The 21635-nt window shown below is 42.2% G+C and overlaps 2 protein-coding genes across 5 annotated transcripts in view; both read right to left on the bottom strand.

Moving 5' to 3' along the window:
* Nucleotides 1-4379: 4379 nt before the first annotated feature.
* Nucleotides 4380-7580, bottom strand: APOA1 (apolipoprotein A1). Its single transcript, XM_033917547.1, has 4 exons — nucleotides 7473-7580; nucleotides 6586-6637; nucleotides 5708-5846; nucleotides 4380-5416 (listed from the first exon to the last, which is right to left on the bottom strand). Exons 2-4 carry the CDS (start codon nucleotides 6626-6628, stop codon nucleotides 4861-4863), a joined length of 738 nt encoding a protein of 245 aa, XP_033773438.1. The 5' UTR covers nucleotides 6629-6637; nucleotides 7473-7580; the 3' UTR covers nucleotides 4380-4860.
* A 2509-nt stretch (nucleotides 7581-10089) lies between these two features.
* The window catches only part of SIK3 (SIK family kinase 3), a 312583-nt gene continuing 301037 nt past the window's right edge, over nucleotides 10090-21635 (bottom strand). For all 4 annotated transcript variants that reach the window (XM_033917543.1, XM_033917544.1, XM_033917545.1 and 1 more), the window contains 4 exons: nucleotides 19299-19465; nucleotides 18653-18785; nucleotides 14375-14535; nucleotides 10090-10448 (listed from right to left, as the gene is read on the bottom strand). In XM_033917543.1, coding sequence (XP_033773434.1) covers nucleotides 14378-14535; nucleotides 18653-18785; nucleotides 19299-19465 — 458 coding nt within the window. In that variant the 3' untranslated portion in view covers nucleotides 10090-10448; nucleotides 14375-14377. The remainder of the gene's footprint in view (nucleotides 10449-14374; nucleotides 14536-18652; nucleotides 18786-19298; nucleotides 19466-21635) is intronic.

Genomic DNA, 21635 nt, shown 5'->3' with positions numbered 1-21635 from the left:
AGAGATAGCTGCTCTTTCTGATTATAAGTTTTCTAAAGAGTAGTCGTGGTGACAATCTGGTTCCCCCATTTATCCACAGAAAAGGCACTACAGCGAACACCTCACAGAAACAAACACAAGCAGCGCAAGCTTTCCCTATACATCATTTTGAACCTAAGTACTGTAAGTAATAATGAAAAACTAAGAAGGAAGGCAGAGAACAAAATGAGAAGTCTGTGCAACAGTCTGCCAGCAGCACAAATTTGAAAAAAATATGATGCCATCTAATTTTCCTTTAGTTTTGGTGCTCCAGTGATGAGGCTGTACATCTTTGCTTTCATTTAATCAAGACTAGGCTTTATTTTTTATATTTATTGAATTCATTTTCTATCCCGTTCTCCTCAACAAGCTCAGAATGGGTTACAGGTTAACATATGTAGAATACAGTCAAGACAGATTACAATTGTTGTATTTACAAAACAATAGGTTCATCTTAACTTGATCTTAAATTAACTCTGTGGTCAAGAAATGTTTCTTTAACCTGCGTTTATTGAGGAAGGTTAGACATCTCTTTCATCACCGACATTTTTCCATATAGTTCAGTCTATTATATTATCTCGTCTCGATTATTGCAATGTCATCTACCTCAGTATCACCAAAACTTGTCTTTATAGATTGCAACTGATTCAAAATACTGCTGCGAAATTGATCTTTGGGAAACATAAATTTGATCAAGTGACTCCGTTGCTCCTGAGTCTCCATTGGCTCCCGGTTTATTTTAGAGTTCAATTCAAATGTGCTTGTGTTGTCTTTAAAATCCTATATGGTATCTTTACTCCTCTCCTTCCTTTATCTTGGAACGTTTACAGATTCTCCTTTGCAAGAGGTACTCAACAATTTAAATTATCTCTTCCTTCCAAAAAAAGGATTAAAGGAGTCAAGATTTTTAGTCAATCTTTGATTTTTAAGTTCTCTTAGCTTTGGAATGATCTTCCATTTCTTTTAAGGAGTTCTGGCTCATTTCAATTTTTTCGTAAATCTTTAAAAACTACTTTATTTGCTAAACACTTTGAAAATTAATCTTCCGAAACTTAGTCTTATTCTTTATGGTTTTTATTTGTTAAGTTAACTATTGTAAACCAAGCCGAGCTTTCTTGGATTGATATCTATGTATATAAAGCCAAGCCTTAGATTAGATCTATACATAGGGCATAGTTCCAATATACATTTCTTTTTTCATTGCTACGCATATAGCAATAGGCAAAGGGTTAGATGAAGAGGTAAGTTTTATTGCTTTCCTAAAGTTCAGGAGTCCTTCTATATTTTGAGGGAGAGGGCTTACAAATAAAACAGATGAACAAGTTTATCTTGGAACAAAAATCCATATTACAGTATATACTAGTCACATCTGCAATAGCAATGATTAAATTGGTCAAAAATCATATCTCCAGCTCGGACCACACTGAAAAAGTTTTCCAGGTACTGCTTCTCAAACTCACACCAGTTCTCCAATCCCTGTCTTTTTAATCTAGGGAGGGGGGGGGGGTCTTAACCTGAGGTCCATGGATGGGTTTCAGGTCTGTGAGGGTCAGATAAAAATTAACATTTATATTTATTATACAGCCCGGTATTGTTGATTTTTCTCACAGATAACGCGAGAGTAGATGTAGTAGTAGATCTGTTTTAATTTGCACAAGAGGATTGTATTTCATAATTACAATGAGTGACCATTACCTTTTACATAAAAAAGGAGTGCCTTTCTTAGATTGTTTATTTTAAAGTTTAATACTTTGTGTGTCATATATGTATGAGACAATCAAATTGTGATAAATAAAGTCCATTATATTCATTGCATGCAAAGTTGCGTTTATGTGCATATTTCTGGGGAAGGGGGTCCATAGCTTTCATCAGATTCTTAAAGGGGTCTGTGACTCAGAAAAGGTTAAGAATCACTATTCTAAGGACTAGTTTAATGTTGTCATTGAGACTGAAAGACAAATATGAAGATCCAGGGAGCTGCAATATGGGTCAATCCTCCCTTCCTCACTGCTCAGCCTGCATTGGACTGTTACCAGAGCACAAACTGTATCCATGCCCCTTTCTGTCTCTAGTCTGTACCCAACCCTACAAAGCACAAGATCTTTTCTACCTTTGAATAAAAAAACTACTCAAAATGAAACCCTAGAAGATGGAAATAAGAGTTTTACCTTAACATTTATTGCTTGTTTCTATTGTGGGCTCTTTTTGTATTTCACAAGCCAAGTAAGTATAAATATGTGAGTTGTGTATATGTGGTGTTTCCATGAAGTAAGAACAGCTAGGTCCATTTAGTCACTGTATTTCTGCAGTCAGAAAAGATCACGGCTTCACAGTTTGCTGAACAAGGGGACTTTGCCAGCAAACAAGCTAAAATTCTGACATTAGCTCCCTTCTGTTCTGTACAGTCCACAAAATACCAGGTCACTTTCTGCAAAGGCTGTAATACAGTAGACACTGAGTAGCACAGAAGCTAACTTTTCAGTGTAGCTATGGGTGGGTCTGGGTGGGCACAAGCTCACCCAATTCTTGGCGCAAGCTCACCCTGACAGGCTGCCTTGATCCTCTCTTCCACATCTGGACCTGATATTTGCCCCTTCTCGCCCATAGCCCAGCAACTCCCCCCTCTTTCTGAACCTTATCACCACTGCCTGCACCGGCCCTGCAGGTTTCCCTCTGCCGTGTCCCACCATTGTTGATGTCACTTCATGTTTCTTTCTGGCAGCATACAGCAGAAGTCTGTGAGGTTGGCACAGGTAGATGTGCATTGCTGCCACCACCCATGAAAGAGCTGAGGTACATCGGGAAGGGGAGGAAGTTCCTGGGCCACAGGTAGGCAAATGCCGGATCCAGGGGCAGAGGACAGGGAGAAAGATATAAGACAAAAGGGAAGGCCCACCCAACTTAACTGTGAGCCCACTCAAAATGATAGGTCTGATAATGCCACTGATTTGGGTTAAATTTAGCACTTCCAATTATCCTTCCAGGATACAGTGAAGACGTTTACTTGATACTAGAGAATGATACGGTGGCTGTTACCCATGCCGCATGGAACCCGCCGAAACGGTGTGGGGGGGAAGTGCTCACTGCGGGCACAGGGACAAGGCCATCCACCGTCCCATGGAGTGGTGAATGGCTTGTCCCCGCAATTAAGAGAGGGAACGTGCGTGGTCACCAATCGCGCAAGGCCCCCCTCCCTCCCTCCCTCCCCTTACCTTCGCGGCACATTAGTAAAGTAACTTGCTCAAGCCGGCCGAGCCTGCCTGCAGTCATGTGTGTGGGGGCAGAAGCTTCTCCTCTGAAGCAACTTCAGAGGAAAAGCTTCCGCCCACACACATGCGACTGCAGGCAGGCTCTGCAGGCTTGAGCAAGCTACTTTACTAACGCACCATGAAGGTAAGGGGGAGGGAGGTAGATTCTCGCGCTGTGCGAGGGGTGCTGAAGGGCGATGAGGTGGCGAGAGGGAAGGATGGTGGTGGTGGGGAGAAGATGCAGGAAGGAAAAAAATGGGGAAGGCAGAGTGGGGAGAAAACGCTGAAGGGAAAAAATGGGGAAAGCAGAGTGGGCAGAAGACGCTGAAGGAAAATGGGGAAGACAGAGTGGGCAGAAGACGCTGAAGGGAAATGGGGAAGACAGAGTGGGCAGAAGACGCTGAAGGGAAATGGGGAAGACAGAATGGGGAGAAGATGCTGAAGGGAAATGGAGAAGACAGAGTGGGGAGAAGATTCTGAAGGGAAATGGGGAAGACAGAGTGGGGAGAAGATGCTGTAGGGAAATGGGGAAGACAGAGTGGGGAGAAGATGCTGAAGGGAAATGGGGAACAGAGAGTGTGGAGAAGACGCTGGAAGGAAAGAAGACAGAGATGCCAGACTATGGGGGGAGCGGAGGGAAGAAGATGGGTGTCAATTGGGGGGTGGGGGGTGGAGAGGCACAGTAACAGAACAAATGGAAGATGCAGAGAGAGGACAGACAGTGGATGGAAGGAATTGAATGAGAAGTTGAGGAAAGCAGAAACTAGACAACAAAGGTAGAAAAAAAAATTCTATTTATTTATTTCCTTTTTTTTATTTTGCTTTAGGATAAAGTATTATATTAGTTGTGTTGATAAAAATTGATAAACAAAGCCCTGCCAGCTGAACATCTCTTTCTCTAGAGTTCAGCAGCTAGAACTTTGATTTATAAGGAAGGAATAAGATAAATATTGCAGTACTGAGGCTTGTATGGATGCTGCGGGGACGGGGACAAATTTTTTCCCCATGTCATTCTCTACTTGATACTGAGAGCTGGCAGTGCTCCCTGCCATTCATCCACCCAGCCTCTGTCAACCTAGATGTAAACTGATCAGACAATCATTTAAAAACATGGCAGGTCAATATTTTATCTTTTATTAAGCAGAACAATGGGTCAGACAGAATACAGACATTGAACTATGGAGAAGTGCCTATGAAAGCAGCAGGGAGAATGGAGTGAAGAGATCTATCTGTGTTTGGCTCTTCTAGGGGTAAGGAGTAAAGGAAAAGGATATTCCCAGGACCGTGTATAAATTACACTAAAGCAGAGTATCTGAAGCGATTACAATACACAGGGGAAAGGGAAGAAGGGGGGCCGCCGGAGTTATTACTCATATACAAAAAATTTGAGGGAAGGTGGGATACATTCTCCCTGCACCTCCTTTACTTAATATGGGAGCACCATTTACCACATGGGCAGGTATTCCAAAGAATTAGAAAGCTATCAATGAAGACGCATTGCAGAGGCTAAATACTATTTACTGTGAAGAAAGCTGATGATGGGGGAAAACTAGGAATCAGGAAAAGTCATTACAAAAAGGTATCTAGCCAGTCTTTAATCTTCAGAGTTCAGTTTTGATTCCTTAAACAATGTGGATCTGATCTCCTCACAATAAGAGGTTACAACATCCTTAATTTTCTGGAACATTGGACTCAGCTGCTTCTGGATTTTTTTGACGAGATGGCGGTATTCCTTGAAAAAGGGCTCAAATTTCTCTCGCATCTCTTTTAGTTTGTCCATACTCGTCTGATGTATATCACTTGCAAATGGTGCCACATTTGCCCGGAAAGAAACAACTTCAGCACGTAGCTGGTCACGTAAGTCCTCAGTCAAAGGCCGTACCTTCTCGCTGAAGGTTTCAAAGTTATCTTTGGCTTGTTGTTGCAGGTCTTGGCGCAGGGAAGCCACTTTCTCCTGGTATGCTATGACCTGGTCCCTCCAGCGTTGGTGGAACTGTTCCAGCACAGGTTGGATCTTCTTCAAATCACTCAGATCCCCTATCACCTCCTTTTCTATCTGTTCTCTGATATTCATCACATATGGCTGAATTGCTTCCCTCAGGTTTGCAACATTGCTGCTGAAATGATCAAACTTCTCAGAAATCTTCAAGCTTAGGAACAGACAAAACACAGTTAAAAGGATTAGAGAAAATTGTTCTTTTGGTATTCATGCTTTCATTCTTCCTATAATCACCAACAGTCCCTTTCTGATACTCTTTCTCTGCATTACTTCCAAGGCTTCTCCTCCCATATTCTTCTCTTTTTTGAAACTTTGGTTTTCCTTTTTCTTTACTCATCATGTTTCCTTTCATATTTTATTTCAAAATAGACAATGATAAATGGAGGCATGTCCTCTACATAAAGACTTATCTAGATGGCTTCTCTTATGCATTAGAACTTACTCATGCTGTTTGCCAAACTCAGAGGCCTCAAATTCAGCCCATAAATCCTTCATACTTCTTTGTACTTTGTCTATGTAAGTACTGAAATAATTTGGAGGTTGGGGCTCTTCATTCATCCACAGGTAGCGAGCCTGAGTCCCTGCACAAAAAGGAGAAAAATATTCTGTAGAGTAGAGCATTGGAGTCCCAGTTCCTGGGGTTGGTTTTCCCTAGTGGAGGAAGGCAAACAGAAACATGCCCCATGTATTTGCACTGGGACTAGTGTTATTTAACTTATTCATTTATGATCTGGATAAGGAAACAATGACTGGGGTGACAAGATAACACAAAATTATTCAAAGAAGTTAAACACAAGCAGGAAATGAAGAAAAGCAAACTGGGCATCTAATTAGCAGATGAAATTTAACGTGAACAAATGGGAAAATAATCCTAACTGCATGTGTAAAATATAGGCTCTGTATTATGAATTACCACTTAGGAAAAGACCTTGGAGAAATCTTCAGCTCAGCGTGCAGCAGCGGCAAAGAGAGAAACGAAAGTGTTAGGAAATATTTGGAAAGTAGAAAACAAATCTGCAAATATCACCGTGTTTCTGTATGGATTCAAAATTCTCATTCTTTTCAACTTCGGTTCAGAGAAGGGCAATAAAAGTGATAAAGGCAGAGAACACCTCCCTTATGAATATACCTTAAACATACCGAAGAGGTAACCGAAAGGGGATATGAGAGTAAGGTCTAACATTATGCCCTCTTTTTCTTTGGAATTCAGACAGAATATTACAGATAAAAGTTTTTTGGGGCAATGTAGAATATTTCAGCACAAAAAGGTGGTAGACATAATATTTAGAATATAAATCTGGTAGAGTGAAGCACAGTTACCTGTGAGGAACAGCAGGGTGAAAATAGCAGCAAATAGATTCATGCCTACAACCTGGAAAAAAAGACAATATTTAGTAAACCTTGCAAAGTGTTCGACAGCAAGTGGTATAAGCGTGGGTTTCTACATTTTTTCAGGTCACCAAGATTCTTGGTGGCATTCACTGTTTTAAGTCCAAAAATGAGATACTGCATCCATTTCTATTTCGAGGCTGGATTTTCACCTCTTACATTTTGGACATAAGTTTGAATTTAGACCCTCTTCTTACAAAAAAAAACCCTGGCATGTATAGATTAGCGAGACTGTCACAAGAAGCAGCTCCATCATGTCTTATAAATTTCTGAAGTCCACAAAAAAACGATCTGCCCTGCTGTTTCCCAGGTAGAGATTTAAAGTGGAGAAGAGACACACGCATCACCTTACAATCCAGCCTCAGATTCAGTAATGCACCCTAAGAAATCCCCCCCCCAGATGGTACACACTAACAAACCACCCACTAAGTTTTGACACTCTTATGACACTCGCTGCGACTGGTCTCCAGAACAAACCTGAAATCTCCCAGCAAAAGTGCTGAGCTGTAAGGATGAGTCCAAGGACTAAGCTGAAACTCCCACACTGCCTATTATTACAGAGATCCCATTATGCAGGGCTTAAGTTAAATCTTGCTCCTCCTAATACAATTCTGCCAATAAATATCCCCAACAGTGAATATTTTAAAATTTATTCTTTAAAAAGTTCCCTTTCACGAAGGTGTATCAGCCAGGAAATACCTCCTCCCTAAGCACCTGCAAATAATGTTACTTTTATGCAACATAGTGTCTGCATTATAAAATACAAATAATTAGCACATATGACAATTAGGTGAGTGTGGTTTCGATGTGCCTCTTACCAGTGTGTGTACAGCTCCTGAGGGAAGGCGTCTGTGATCTCTGTTCAGTCTGGGCTGCTTTTTATACCAGCACTCTGTGATCTTTTACCACCACAGATAAGGAAAAGTTGCAGAATGACAAAACACTTCAAAATTCTGACCATGTGGCACTTGGAGTTCAAGGATCAAAACAGCCCAATCCTGTGTATGGAGGGAGGGGGAGCACTGACTGCCAATCAGCTCAACTTCCAGCTAGTGCTCCTGGAAATCTCTCTTGGTTTTCCAAGAAAACAGAAATCAGTGCACTTGAGTAACCACAGAATGAAGGAGGGTCAGCAATTTCACTAAGAACCCAAGAAACAACAGGAACCCAAAGAAGGGAAGATTTTCACTGGTGTCTGCTTCTTCAGCAGGCAGGTCACAAATTGTAGAACATTCCCAACACAAAACCACTCAAGGGTGTGGTCTCCATGAGATATGGCCTACAGTTCAAGGTTAATATCCATCCGTATAGTATACAGCAATGATGTAAAGCAAAGACCAGTGCAGGTTAATCAACACAATTTTATTTATCATGATCTCACTTTCCAACTAATTTATTAGTTGTAAGTGACCCACAAAAAATTAATAATAATAATAATAATAATAGACTAATGATCACTGAAACAGTATTTTTTCTGTTTTGTATTTTTTTTCTAGTCCAACATAAAGAAAAAATACTTTAGACATTTCCAAAAAACAGAAATAATAGCAAAGTATATTAATATACATTCCACATATACTGTGTGTATTGATTGCTACAATACAAAGCAATGATAAAAAGTGAGAGACCGGAGATGGCACGGCCAAAATTCACTGATTGCTTTTTTGTTTGTTTGTTTAACTTATCTTAAAGAAGAGCACAGAGCCCTCCTAGACATACAGTGCCAGGTAAACATAAAGTTATGTTGTGTCAAGTGTGTACTCCTATACATACACAAAGTGAGTTCATGGTTATAATCAGTACCTTCCTGCCCATCAGCTGCTGAAATATGGCACAGTCATGGGGTTAAGGTGAGGGTAGGCTGGCAGAGGAGGTCTTCAGTTTCTCTTGCAACATCCCACATTGTTGTAGAAAAGTTGCTATGCAACATCAGCTGGAACTGCTGCCACTTTTCCAGAGAAAGGGTTTGGGATAGTGGGTGCACATCCACTGGGGCTTGGATAATTCCGTGTCTGTCTCTGCTGTGATCCAATTGCAGGAGGAGAGGGAAAGAGGGACTAGAACGGAGGAGCCACTGTCAGGTGATTCTTTAATGGAGGATGCTGGAACATGCTGTCGATACCTCAGTTTCTTTCTTGAAGAAAAGATATGAATCCTCTTGCTTTTGTAGGAAAAGCAAACACCTTTTTATGTATAGTTTACTGTATATGTATGTGTGTGTACTGTATATATATATATATATATATATATATATATATATATATATATATACATACCCACACACAATACACTATATTTAGGTGTATCCCCCATTACTGATGAAGGCTTTGGTTCATGGCTGATCACGAACATAACAGAAAAGGCTTTTGAAATCATCATAAGGAAAGCTCTAAGCAATGTGCGAAAGAAGAGACGTGCCTCACTAGGTACACGAGCAATACCAGTTCACGATTATCAGGGCATTTAAAAAGACAAATTAAAATACTTCTGGAACAAAGGAAAGTGCAAGTTAACAACTGAGCTGAAAACAGTTTGAGTTCTTTTTCTCTCAAAACACAAATTTTAGTTTGTATTTTATTAAACAACAATAATAAGAAAAACATTAATAAAATCCACAACCACCACCATTTACTAAAACAATTCTTTACATGATTAGGAAGAAAAACAAGTCAAACTAACAAGAAACAACCTTTTCCGGTCTTCAACTGCAAAAGTACAGATTGTTTTTGTTGGTTAGAAGGGAAGAGGGAGGGGGGGGGGTGGTTCTGTGCATATATATGTAACTATATATACACACATGTACAGAAAAATCCCAGCTTTGCACACTGACATTAGAAGAATGAAAATCACCAAGAATGAGGCGAGAGGAGTCCTAGCACAGGTAAGCAGGACGGTCGATGCAAACCATGAAGCAGTCTTCTTTGCACGTTGGAGAAAGGATTCGTTTCATTTCTATTATTTTTAAGGGGATTTCAATTTAAAATCCTTCTTTACTGTTTTAATTGAAAGAGAACAAGAATTTCTCTCACAAACGGGTAAGCTTGGAAAAAAACTGAAGGCCTTCTTATGGGAAGAACAGTAATTTATTGTGTGCGCTATGTATGAATCTCCACTGCCCTGTCCTTCCATGTGTCCCATCTGAGCTGCTGAATGTCTGTTTGCCATAAAGGGATCACCCACCCCTCCCCCTCAACAAAATCTGGTGTGGAAATCTTATTGTTAAGTTTTCAGAGTCCCTGCTTATTGCTCAGACTATAGGGAGGGGTTCCCTCCTCTCTGCTCACCACTTCCAGTCCTAATTGCCACCTCCTGCTGAACAGAAAAAGAGAGAAGCATCTACTCTAACTATATATATATATATATATATATATATATATATATATATATATATATATATATATATATATATATATATTAAAAAAAAATAATCTCTCCTTTTTGGGATGAGGCAATGCTAGGGAGAGGAGGAAAAAGGGTTGCTAGACTCCACAATTCAAGGATCATTTGGTGTTGTATTTAAAAAAAAAAAAAGAAAAAAATATTATATATATTCATATGTATATCAAGTCTGTGATTTCCTTTGAGAACTTTTGGAGTTTCTTGAGAACATTTTACAAGACACGCAAAGATGGCAAAAATAAAAAAATAATAATTATAAAAATAAAAATGACAAGACAGATGTATTCTGCAAGGAGGTGGCCTGGGTGAGAAATACCAGGGGAATTTGGCGTGCTGCTGCTAGATACTGTCGGCTTATAAATGGAATCTTTTCATTTCATAGCTGTACAGAGAACCTGAAAGAGAAAGAGAAAAAGTGGGTTTAAATCTAGCATTTCATTCAGAATGTGGTCTCAGCTTGTTTATAATATTATCCAAGCACAATTTCTGTTGTTTGTCCAAAAGGAGAGAAATCACAGCCTCTGTTACTGAGCACAAATGTTATAACCCACACAAACAAAACTTGCAAAGTAAGTACCGAGACTATCTGAGGTTTATGCTTGTGGAAAGGATCAGACCTAAGCCACATAAAGTTCTGCCTGTGCTGGCGGGGTGTGGGGGAGGGGAAGAGGTGTTCACCTCATATAATGCACTGCTTTGATTTTTATTCCCTGCTTCAATCAAAGGGTGAAAGGGCATCTGCATCATTCAGGCAGCCCCATCTCTGATTCAACACTCAGCTGCATAATCTTTAAAATGGCAGTGTCCTGTTAAAGCACTACCCAAAAGGAACAAATATTCCTTGGTACACCTGAACCACAGTCACCGTTATCTACAGATCCCTTCTGAAAATATTAAACTTTACAGGCCCCCCTTCTCAAAACCCTATCAGCAATCAACCCTCTTCTCCAAGAGGACCAGATTAAAACACAGGCATACTAGGCACATTCCTAGGGTCCAAAATGTTCAGCGGACCTAGTGCAATGCCCTAATCCAGACCTGTTTTTAAAACAGACATTTTCTGCCTCTGAGAGCTGTGTGCCCCAGTGACCGTGGATGAGATAACAGACAGCACAAGTCACATGTCAGGTGTGTGACACACCTCAGTCCCATTCTGCACTTCACATACCTCCCCATCTCTTTTTCTCCCAAGTGCAAGTGCTTTCCCCGATGTCTCCTCCCACCCTGTGTGGTTCTGGTGTGTCTATCTCTCCCTGCCTTTGTGGCCATAGGTTCTCTCTGCTGTAATCTGCTCCAAGTTGCATTAGAGGAGGAAGGAAATGTCAGAGGAACAACCCTAGATTGGCTGGATGCCACATTTATTTAGTGCTGCCTCTGCTGGTCATAAAGACAAGTTTAAAGGCTTGCCTAGGAGAAGAGAGAGAGAGAGGAAAACACCCCAGAACAGGCAGAGGAGGGGGAAAAAAATGCAGGGACTGCCAAAGAGGAGGAGGGGCACTTGATGACATCACATTGTAGTGATGCTAACAGCTCAATACGCACATAGATGAAGTCACATTGCTGTGTTGGGCCATCACTGTCAGTACAACATGACATCATCAAGTGCACACATAACTTACCCAGAAACGAGGTAGCAAATGCCAGAACTATTGCATTGGAAGTAAGATAGGTAGCTGTTGCTCTGGGCTGGCAAATATCTCTATCAATATGTATTTTAATATTTTCTGTGCTGTTTCTCCCTTTGCCCACTCAGGACAAAAGAGCTACTTAATGAAAAACAAAGCTAGACTGGGAGGGAAGAAGGGGACAGAAGACAAGAGAAAAAAAGATCTGGCGAGGGGAGGGGAGGGAAAAAAAAGGAAGATACAAGTTAGGGGTGCGATAGGGAAAGGCAGTAGAGGCCTAGTGTTTGCTAGGGCCCATCGAAGGGTTAACCAGATGCTACCACCGCTGCCCCAAAACAGCACCAAAATTCAGCCACAGCATTTAAATACCAACCACTGTGGGTTTTTATATACCTGAATATTTGCCAGCGCTGAATATCTGGGCCTAACTTGGCTGCCAGAACTTATTCAGGTACTGGCAATATTCAAACCAATAGCTGGATAACTACTTGACTAAAATTGGTCAGCCTCTTTGTCATCCTAACTTATTAAGAGCACAAGAATTTCCATATAGGGACAGACCAAAGGTCCATCAAGCCCAGTATCCTGTTTCCAACAGTGGCCAACCCAGGTCACAATTCAGGCAGTTACCCTGTTAGTGAACTGAATATTGTCACTAATGGCATTGAGAGAGACCAGCAGAATGTAGCTGAACCCTCCCTTCCACATGTTGAGATTTGGCACCGCCCTGCTACTTACCCCTCCGCTGGGTACTCCACAGCAACAACATCAGAGACAGCGCTAAAGGCTGCCTCTCTGGCCAGTGGGATCTATCCTCTGCTGCATCTCGTTACACCGGTACAACTTTGTGTAGGCGGGATGTGGCAGAGGAAAGGTCCCTCGAAGCAGAGAGGTAGCCTTTAGCACCGTCTCTGATGCTGTATCTGTGGAGGACCCGGTGGGGGGGGGGGGTAAGCTGATTGCAAAGGGGAAGTGCTGGAGTGGGTGGGGACCATCTCAGTTCTACCACCCAGGGCCTACTGAATCCCAGCCACACTACTGACTAATGGGTAAGTGGAAACACTACCCAGACAGTGCCAAGGCTGTTTGTCCAGATTTTCATTGGTGCTTTTAGGAGAGGGGAAAAGGTTAGGGTCTTTGTCTTTCTGCACGATGCATTCACTTCATTTGTTCTTATTCCAGCCTATATTAAAAGTAAGTTAACTGGCTAGATTCCAACCAAACACACACTTAAATTAGGCTTCTACGTCTGGACAGATGAATAGTAGGTCTAAACGTAAGGAACCAACTTATAGGTCCTAAAATCAGATGGATTTTCAGCTGAAAACTTAAGACTCCTAAATTTGGCTGAAGATAGGGGACAAACTTAGGCATGCAAATGGGATGAGATCACTTTTGGGCACATTATGGGGGTGATTTTATAAAGCCTGTTTTACATGCAGGAAAGAGTTTTTATAGAACCTCATGAGGCATATCCAGGGCTATAGTTTTCATTTATTAAATGGGTTCCCAGCAGCACACAACTGCTGTAGCACAAATTTACACTAGCTTTGAAAAGGGTGTAAATGTAAGCATGTACTCTACATCAGTGTTTTCCAACCTTTTTACACCTATGGACCGGCAGAAATAAAAGAATTATTCGGTGGACCGGCATTGGTCCGTGGACTGGCGGTTGAAGAACACTGGGCTAAGTCGTGGGCCAGATCCCGGCCATCTCTACCCAATCTCCACCCCAGACCCGCCCCCATAATAGTACTAATTGCACTTTGCACGACCCGTGCCTCATCTGGAAGCCTTCCCTCTGACGTTGCATCGTCAGAGAGGAGGCTTCCGGTTCGGGCGTAGGATGCCCGTAGGAGCCGCTGCCCGTGGCTTTGTGCACTGAATCAGTGAGGAAGAGGGAGCTGGCTCGAAGATAACGCCGCATCGATCGCACCGTGGACCGGCGGTTGAAGAACACTGTTTTGGGCCTGATGCACGTGCTGGCCCTGTGGACCGGCAGGAAATTTCTGTGGACCGGCACTGGTCCATGGACCGGTGGTTGAAGAACACTGCTCTACATCACTGTTCCATCTCCATCCCATCCAAACTATGCCCCTGGAATACCTATAAAAGTAGGTATACCCTTTCTATGAGCTTTCCTTTCGTACGTGCTCCTGCACTTTTACAAAAACTTTCCTGCATGCAAAACAGACTGTGAAGGGTTCATTTTGATCAAAGAACAGTCAAAGAAGTGGTGACAACCAAGAGAGACACTGATCCAAGAATTCCATGACAACCACATTATTCAACGCCACGTGAAGCTGATTGACGATAAAGGGATTCCATGACAACCATCTTATTCAATCAGATTGGTTGTTGTGGAATTCCTATATCTGTGTCCCACTTTTGGTTGTCACCGCTCTTTTGTCTGCTCTACTTTTATTTATTTATTTTTCTATACCGTCCTCCTAGGGGAGCTCAGACCGGATGCATGAATTTATTCAGGTACTCAAGCATTTTCCCTGAGGGTAATTTTATAACAGGAAGCCTGGAACAATTTCTAAGAAGGCTTCTTGTCATAAAATTACCATCAACATCATACAAGTTACTCATAAGCAAAGGTTGAGAGAGCCCCTGCACCCTACACCAGGTGCTGTGGGTGGTTCTTTTACAGCACAAATTTGGGGGATGCCAAAAGACATTTGTGTACTTACGTCCTACACTCCAGCCTGCTCCATGCCAAAGGGTAAATCCGGATGCTTGTAACTCAGCAGAATGTCTGTAATACATGTAGATGGGTAACAAGAGTTGTTTAAATGCTGGCTGCCATCATCTAGGTCGGCATGTTCCTGGCCATCTGGGTTTTCTTCGTAGTCTGTAAGACAGAAAGCAAAGATAGAATTGTAATTTGATTCTATTGCTTATGATTTTACAGGAACTCTTGAACACAGCGGTGTCCAACAAATAAAATACATAAATATGGTAGTACAAATGATAAATATTAAATAATAAAACACAGCTTAGAACAGATTGGAAAGACAATTCTTAAAGCTTACAAAAATTGCAGAGCTGTGGATTTGTTTTACCTACAGATCTACAATTGATTCAGAGAGGGAAAGTCCTTGCAGAGCTTCCTTTTCCAAATCCCATGGCTGACTGAAATGTCTTACCCTGCATTCTCTATGGCAGGGGTGGCACTTTCATGAGGCCAACTGAGGCAGGGGCCTCAGGTGGCACTTTTGATAGAGCGGCATCTTGTAAGCAGGTAGGCTGGCTTGTCCTTGGATAACTCTCCTTTCCCTTCCACCCAAGGCCGCAATCTGGCACCTCCCCCTTCCTTCATCAAACTCCTTCCAATATTCTAATGATTAGACACCTTGGACACCTTTTTATTACATAAGAATATTTTTAGTGTGGGATTGGGGTGGTATGTTTTGTATTTTAATGGGTTTGTTCCTGATGAATGGGTTGGGTGTGGGTGGGGTCTCTTTTATATGCATTTAATAATAATAATGTTAAGAATGTCAAGTGATTTTGTACAAATTAATTGATTGAATATTGTACACTTGTTGAAAGATTTGAAAATGAATAAAGAATATTAAAAAAAAAATAAACCTCCTTCCCCAAGTCTACCTTTCATATTCATTTTTTAAAATGCAGGAGCGGCAATTTCCATATGCTGCCCTGTTGCCGGCATCAGCCTCTTCTCTCTACTGCAGCCTGCCTCTGAGGAAACAGGATGTTAAGTCAGAGAGGTGGGCCACAGTAGAGGAGAGACTGATGCTGGCAGCAGGACAGCGTGTGGAAATTGCTGCTGGAAAGGAGGCTACAAGGAAGGGAGGGAGGGAGGGAGAGATCTCAGATGGGGGTGGGGTAATAGAAAGTAGGGAGGGGGAGATGTCAAATTCATGGGGGAGGGAAGGGGATGAAGTCACATTCAAGGGAGAGGGAGAGATGGACAATGAGAGTAGGAGGAAGATGGAAAGATGTCAGACTTGGGGAAGGGGGCAGAAGGAGAGGGAGAATAAGGTTGGGGAGAGATGGACTCAGGGAAAGCAGAAAGGAGAAGGGCAGAGGGAAGGATGGGAGAGATCAGGCTTTAAGAGGGTGGAGGGAGAGAAAGGGGATACTCAGTTTTAAGGGTGAAGCAAGGGACAAAAGGGGAGATGCTAGGAATGGTTGTAGTCATGTGGGAGAGGCCATAGGAAATGATTAACAAGAGGATAGTGAGTGCAGCAGTAGCATAGCCAACCCTGCAATTTAGGTGGGGAGTCAATGGGCTAGGGACCTACAAATTATTTGGGTGGGGAAGAGCATTCTTGCAACAGCACTGCTTCTTCTATCAGCAAGCTGCTACCATTTTGTCCCTTGCTCCTCCAAGCCAGCTCTTTCTAGTTGGTTAGTCTTGTATTATCATCTATGGAGACTTGCTGCCAACACTGCCTCTGGAACAGCTGTTTTGTTTTCTTCCAACATCATGCGACTCTCATGTCTGAATCTTGTAGGGCCAAACTCCTTCATTGTTTTCACAGTAATACAAGAGTAGTGTGGGAGTCTGAATAACACGTAGCTCAAATCAAGACAGCACTAAAAGAACCCAGAACTGTTGTTTCAGAGGCACAGCCAGAACCATGTGAACTGGGGGAAGAGACTTTTCAATATAGGCAGTTCCCGGGTTAAGAACGAATTCCATTCTGTACAGCAGTTTTTCTTAACTTCTTCAAGCCAAGTACCCCCTAAGTCTAACAAATATCAACCGAGTACCCCTGCCCAAGCTCCGCCCCAGACCCGCCCCTGGCCCCACCCCCATAATAATAGTAGTAATTGTAATGCAATTTCTTCCATCCATTTTGCATATACACACAATATAACCTTATTAATACAAAATGGTAACCACAAAATTAAAAAAGCCAAAAAGTACAAAGTATGCAGAGAAAATGTTAATCATAATTTATATTCGGGCTTTTTTTCAAAGAAGCCAAGGCAGATGACTTTAAAATTTGCAATGTCATCTCAGTAATAACTATAGAAAAACAGAAAAATATTGTGCAAAATATAGACAGCAGATATAAATTCTCAAAATGGACACATGAAATCATTTTTCCTACCTTTGTTGGCTGGGGATTTCATGAGTCTCTGCTCTTCCTAAATATTTTTTTTCTTTCTGCATCCTGCACGCTTCCTCTCCTCTGGACCTCATTCCCTTCCCCAACCAACATCTCTCTCTCTGTCCCTCCATGAGTCCAACATTTCTCCCTCTCTCATCCCCTGGATTATGTACAGCAATTTTCACCATGCCTATTTCTCCTTCTATCACCCCTCTCCAGCACCATGCCACATCTCTCCCTCCATCACTATGTCCAATATTCCTCCCCCTTGCATCTCCTTCAATCTGTCCCTCTGTTCCCTCTCCACAATCATATACATTTCTCCCTTTCATCCTTCTCTTCCCCATGCATCTCTACCTCTCTCTATGCCCAATTTTTCTTTCTTCCTTTTCCACCATCTCTTTCCCTTTCACTACACATTCATGTCCAACAATTCTCCCTTTCTATTCCCTCTCTTCTATGTCACAAGTTAATGCCCCTTCCTCCCTCATGTCCCATGTTCATGCCACCTCCCTTCCTTCTGAATTGAGTTTGTGCCCCCTCCCTGCCTTCCAGCTGTTGTCCCAGAATCAGCCCCTCCAATGCTCCAACGCGCTCCTTCCCCCCCTTTATCCCAGAAAGGTTGTGTCCCCTTACTTGTTAGAGCCATACTCGCCCCATCTGCCTTCAATGGCTTGTTGGGGGACACGTAGGCAGCGTTCACACGCTGCACGTGGTTGACCCAAAAGCCTTCCCTCTGATGTCAGCTCTGACATCGGAGAGAAGGTTTCCAGGTCAGCTAGTTCAGCATGTGAACTGCTGCCGGCTGCGCGTCCCCCAACAAGCCGCTGAATGCAGAAGCAAGTGCCGCAAGGAGGTAACTGGTAACCTTCCTCCGGCTGACCCGAAAGGCTTTCCTCTGACGTCAGCTCTGACATCGGAGGGAAGCCCTGTGAGTCGGCTTCGGGGGGCGGGCAGGGATCCTTGGCAGTGGTTTCAGCAGGCAGCGAGGAGGGATCCTTGGCAGCAGCAGCGTGGCTTTGATGAACAGGCAGGGAATATTCTTCGCGGTGGCCGTACTGCGTGTTGAGAAACACTACTGTACAGTACACAGTCTATAAGTACACAGTCTATAAAAAACATTAAACATTAAAGAAACAGTCCTCAAAATAAAGTACTGTAGTTTAAATAGAAAGAAAAGATAGGTTTACACTTTTTTGTTCTTCATCCGTCCCTCTGTTCCCTTTCCACCACCACATCCAACATTTCTTCCTTTCATCTCTCTCTTCCTCATGCATCTGTACCTTACACCTCTCCCACTACCATGTCCAATAATTCTCTCTTCCTGCCTATGCTCAATAATTCTCCTCTTTCTTTATTTTCCCATGTGCACCATCTCTCTTTCCCTCTCACTCAGACACCCATGCCCAATAATTCTCCCTTTCTATTCCCTCCCCATCTCAGCATCTCTTTTCTTCACTCCCTCCATTCTTCCAACCTATATCCCAAAGTACCTGATTAGATTTTTGGCCATTGTATATGTCTAGTTTTTATTTGTTTTCTTGTAACTTTTTCAAAGCTAGTGTGATGATTTAGCGATATATAAACTCGACATTAAATTAAAGTACTTAAGACTGATGGAAGCTGCCATTGGCTCTGAGCCTTATAATGACAAAAATGCCCAGCAAGTAAATGAAAGGATTCCACTTTGGGGAGGATGGGATAGAAAACAAATTAAATAAATAAATAGCTAAATGAATGAATGAATGAACTGAAGACTTTTGCATCAGGACTTTAGAGTTCTAACTCGGGAGACTTTGTACTGAACTAGCAGGAGCTGTGGTTCAACTCTACAGAGGGCAATACCTCTAGCAGGAGACTAGATGGCACTGAACAGATCCTTACCCTCTTCTTCTCCATCATGCAGCTGCTGACTTGCCATGAGTGAGGACTGGCTGAGAACTGCATCTGACATCCGAGCTGAGCTTAGAGCTTTACCAGCCATTAAACTCATTCCAGCTAGATTATCCAGCTGAACCTGAAGCGAGAGAGAAAAAAAAACAAGCATTCACTTATAACAGAATTACTGGACTTGTTTTCCACTGGGAAGATTTTTCTTTAACTTGGCTGGATATTTTATAAACTAAGCCATACTCGGTAAAAACAGTAACTTAAAACAATGCTGTTGCTTACCAATCTAGACTGTGCAATAACATTCATTAAATGTTATTAAACATTTTGATCAAAATTAAGTGGAGCACATTACAGAACCCCGAGTGTGTGCAGAACGGCATGTGAGAGGTAGCATGATTCATTTTAAATGGCCCTGTGAGGTTTTGATGGCTTTACACTTCCTCATGCAAAAGCTTCCTGCCCTCTAAGTCAAAACTGTAGAGCACTGCGTGAGACCCATTTAACTACATTCATACAATCAACACGCCAACCAAGGGTTTAATACACCAAAATAAACTCAGCCTCCCAATACTTATGCAAGTCACACTGATGGACCCTAGTTGTGGTTTCTGTTTCAACATGGGGGGAAGAGACATACATAGGCATCATCGCTGGTCTGGATAGTGTGGTGACGCTGCAGCGTCCTTGTCCGAGGATGGTCACCAGAGGATGCCCTGGGAGAATAGCTGACTCCGTTGTGATCAGGCATCTCCATTGCCTGTCCTGGGGTGCCTCTGTCCATACATACCCCTGTGTTAACGGACTCTTGCAAAAACAAAACATAACAGGATTCTTAAGGAAACAGGTAAGAAATATAAACATGTTTTCCAAGGACACAGCTCTGTACTGTATATCAGATCTCAAAAGATTATGTCACCACATTCATACTCCACCAAAATCTACTTGTAAACTTACTCCCTACACTCCAGCTTGTTCAGTGACCCTGCTTTTATATAATTATTAAGATACCCATTGTACTTAATGCATCCTCCCATTCTCACCACCACAAAGGTAATTTGGTATCTCCAAAATTCCTTGGAGATACCATATAGACCAGGGGTGGGCAAACTATGGCCTGCGGACCATATCCGGCCTGCTTAGTTTTTTAATCCGGCCCGCCGACCATCCGAACCCCATGAGCCCTACATACCTCCCCCTCCAGAGCAACATCAGGCTGGCAGCACTCAGGCTGCTTCATGGCCTTCTCTCACCATGGCCTTCTGTGTGCTGCATTACTGATGACATCATCAGTGATGTGGCAGAGGGAATTCCCCGACGAGAGAAGGCTGTGAAGCAGCCTATTTTGAGAGCTGCTGGCCCGACGCTGCTCTGGAGGGGGGTATGTAGGGCTTGCGGTCGGCGGGGTTCAGATGGAAGGTCAGCGGGGGTTCGGCTGCACAGCGGGGGCGGGTGCTCAAGGGATGGGAGGGAGGGAGGAAAGGATTGAAGCTGGGCAAGGGTTCTGCTGCACAGGGGGATGGGAGGGATAGAAAGATGCTCTTGGTCCGGCCCCTCTGTCAAATTTAAGAACCCATTGTGGCCCATGAGTCAAAAAGTTTGCCCACCCCTGATATAGACACATGTAAACAAGTGGACTTACTACAGGAAAAGCTAAAAACTAGAGTCTACCTAGAATAAGATGACACATCTAAACCAAAAAGAGCAACAATTTAAGAAAATTAACTGTATTAAGCACAAAAAGAGGCAGCCTAGGAGTAAGATGAACACAGACAAGTAATAAATGGGTAGTTTAAGATTCTAATTAATAATGCTGATTCAGTGCCATAAGCTGGAATCTATGCCACAGAGGAAACAGCTCATCATCCCGAAGCATCTTGCTGAGTAAGATTTCAAGAACCCAGTGAGATAGCATTTGTCACAGATAAATTACCTCTGAACAGCAAACAAAGTTCATCCCAAAGCAATGTCCAAAGACAAGCAGTGAAAGGAAATCAATATGTGCCCCTTGAAACTGTTCACAGCAGATACAGGAGCTCTTGGCTGCTTTAAAATGTTTAAAACTCCTAAGTCAAAAGCTGGACTTGTAATCACATGCATATCCAGTTGGCATACTAGTGGGCCAAAGGGTGCTATCTGAATACAGCTTCCCTGCATGCAATGCCAGGAAGGACTCCCATGTTTTCTAAGGAAACACTAGGAGGACACCTTATTCGATTCCAGACACACAAAATGTAGTTCAAACAGCAGCAGAGGTCAGTCACCAACAAGTGGTCAGACAAAACAGACTCCTAGTTCCTAAATCAGACTTAAATGGGGGTGGGGGGAATAGGATAATCCAATTAAATAGCGGTATATTTCAACTGATTAATGGATATAAGAAACATGGTATATATGTATGAATAGAAAAGGAAAGGGGGTAAAATTATTGGAAATATGTTGTTATGAAATATTAGGGGATATATGTAATATGATGAGATATATTTGTTGTGCATTAATGCATATAATAAAATGAAAAAAGAGTTTGAGGAAGAAAGGGTGGGGGGAGGGATAGGTTAAAGTATGATTAATTGTATTATGGAAGAGGGATGTCTAAGTATGTATATGTTTGGATAGATTATTTTAGTGATATGGGAAGGGATGGGAGGTGGGTGGGGGGGAATTAAAACATGTATAATAATATTGTGTAAGAATGTCAAGTGAGTTATGTGAATTAATTGTAATAATATTACACACTTGTTGAGAAAAATAAAAAGGAATAAAGATTAAAAAAAAAAAAAAAAAAAAAGACTTAGCTGGCAATGAAGGACTTAGCTGGCTTGAAAAGTACAGTGATGCCTCCCAACCAATCTAGTAATTCTTACCCAGCATTAGTTATAGCTCTCACAATCTGCTATAGCAAAGTCACCAACACACACTAACAGCGAGTGGCTTTTCAGTGTGTTAAATTCTTCTATAAAAGAGCCCCTTCCCTTTT

The sequence above is a fragment of the Geotrypetes seraphini genome, chromosome 13, assembly GCF_902459505.1.
Source record: "Geotrypetes seraphini chromosome 13, aGeoSer1.1, whole genome shotgun sequence".
NCBI classification, from domain to species: Eukaryota; Metazoa; Chordata; class Amphibia; order Gymnophiona; family Dermophiidae; genus Geotrypetes; species Geotrypetes seraphini.
This window is presented reverse-complemented; position numbering and strand designations above follow the sequence as displayed.

Coding starts and splice junctions, on each gene's coding strand:
- APOA1 (XM_033917547.1), bottom strand. CDS start 6,628: ATGAATCTATTTGCTGCTATTTTCACCCTGCTGTTCCTCACAG. Junction 5,847..6,585: donor CACCCTGCTGTTCCTCACAG/GTAACTGTGCTT, acceptor CTTTTTGTGCAG/GGACTCAGGCTCGCTACCTG. Junction 5,417..5,707: donor GAGTTTGGCAAACAGCATGA/GTAAGTTCTAAT, acceptor TCTGTTCCTAAG/CTTGAAGATTTCTGAGAAGT.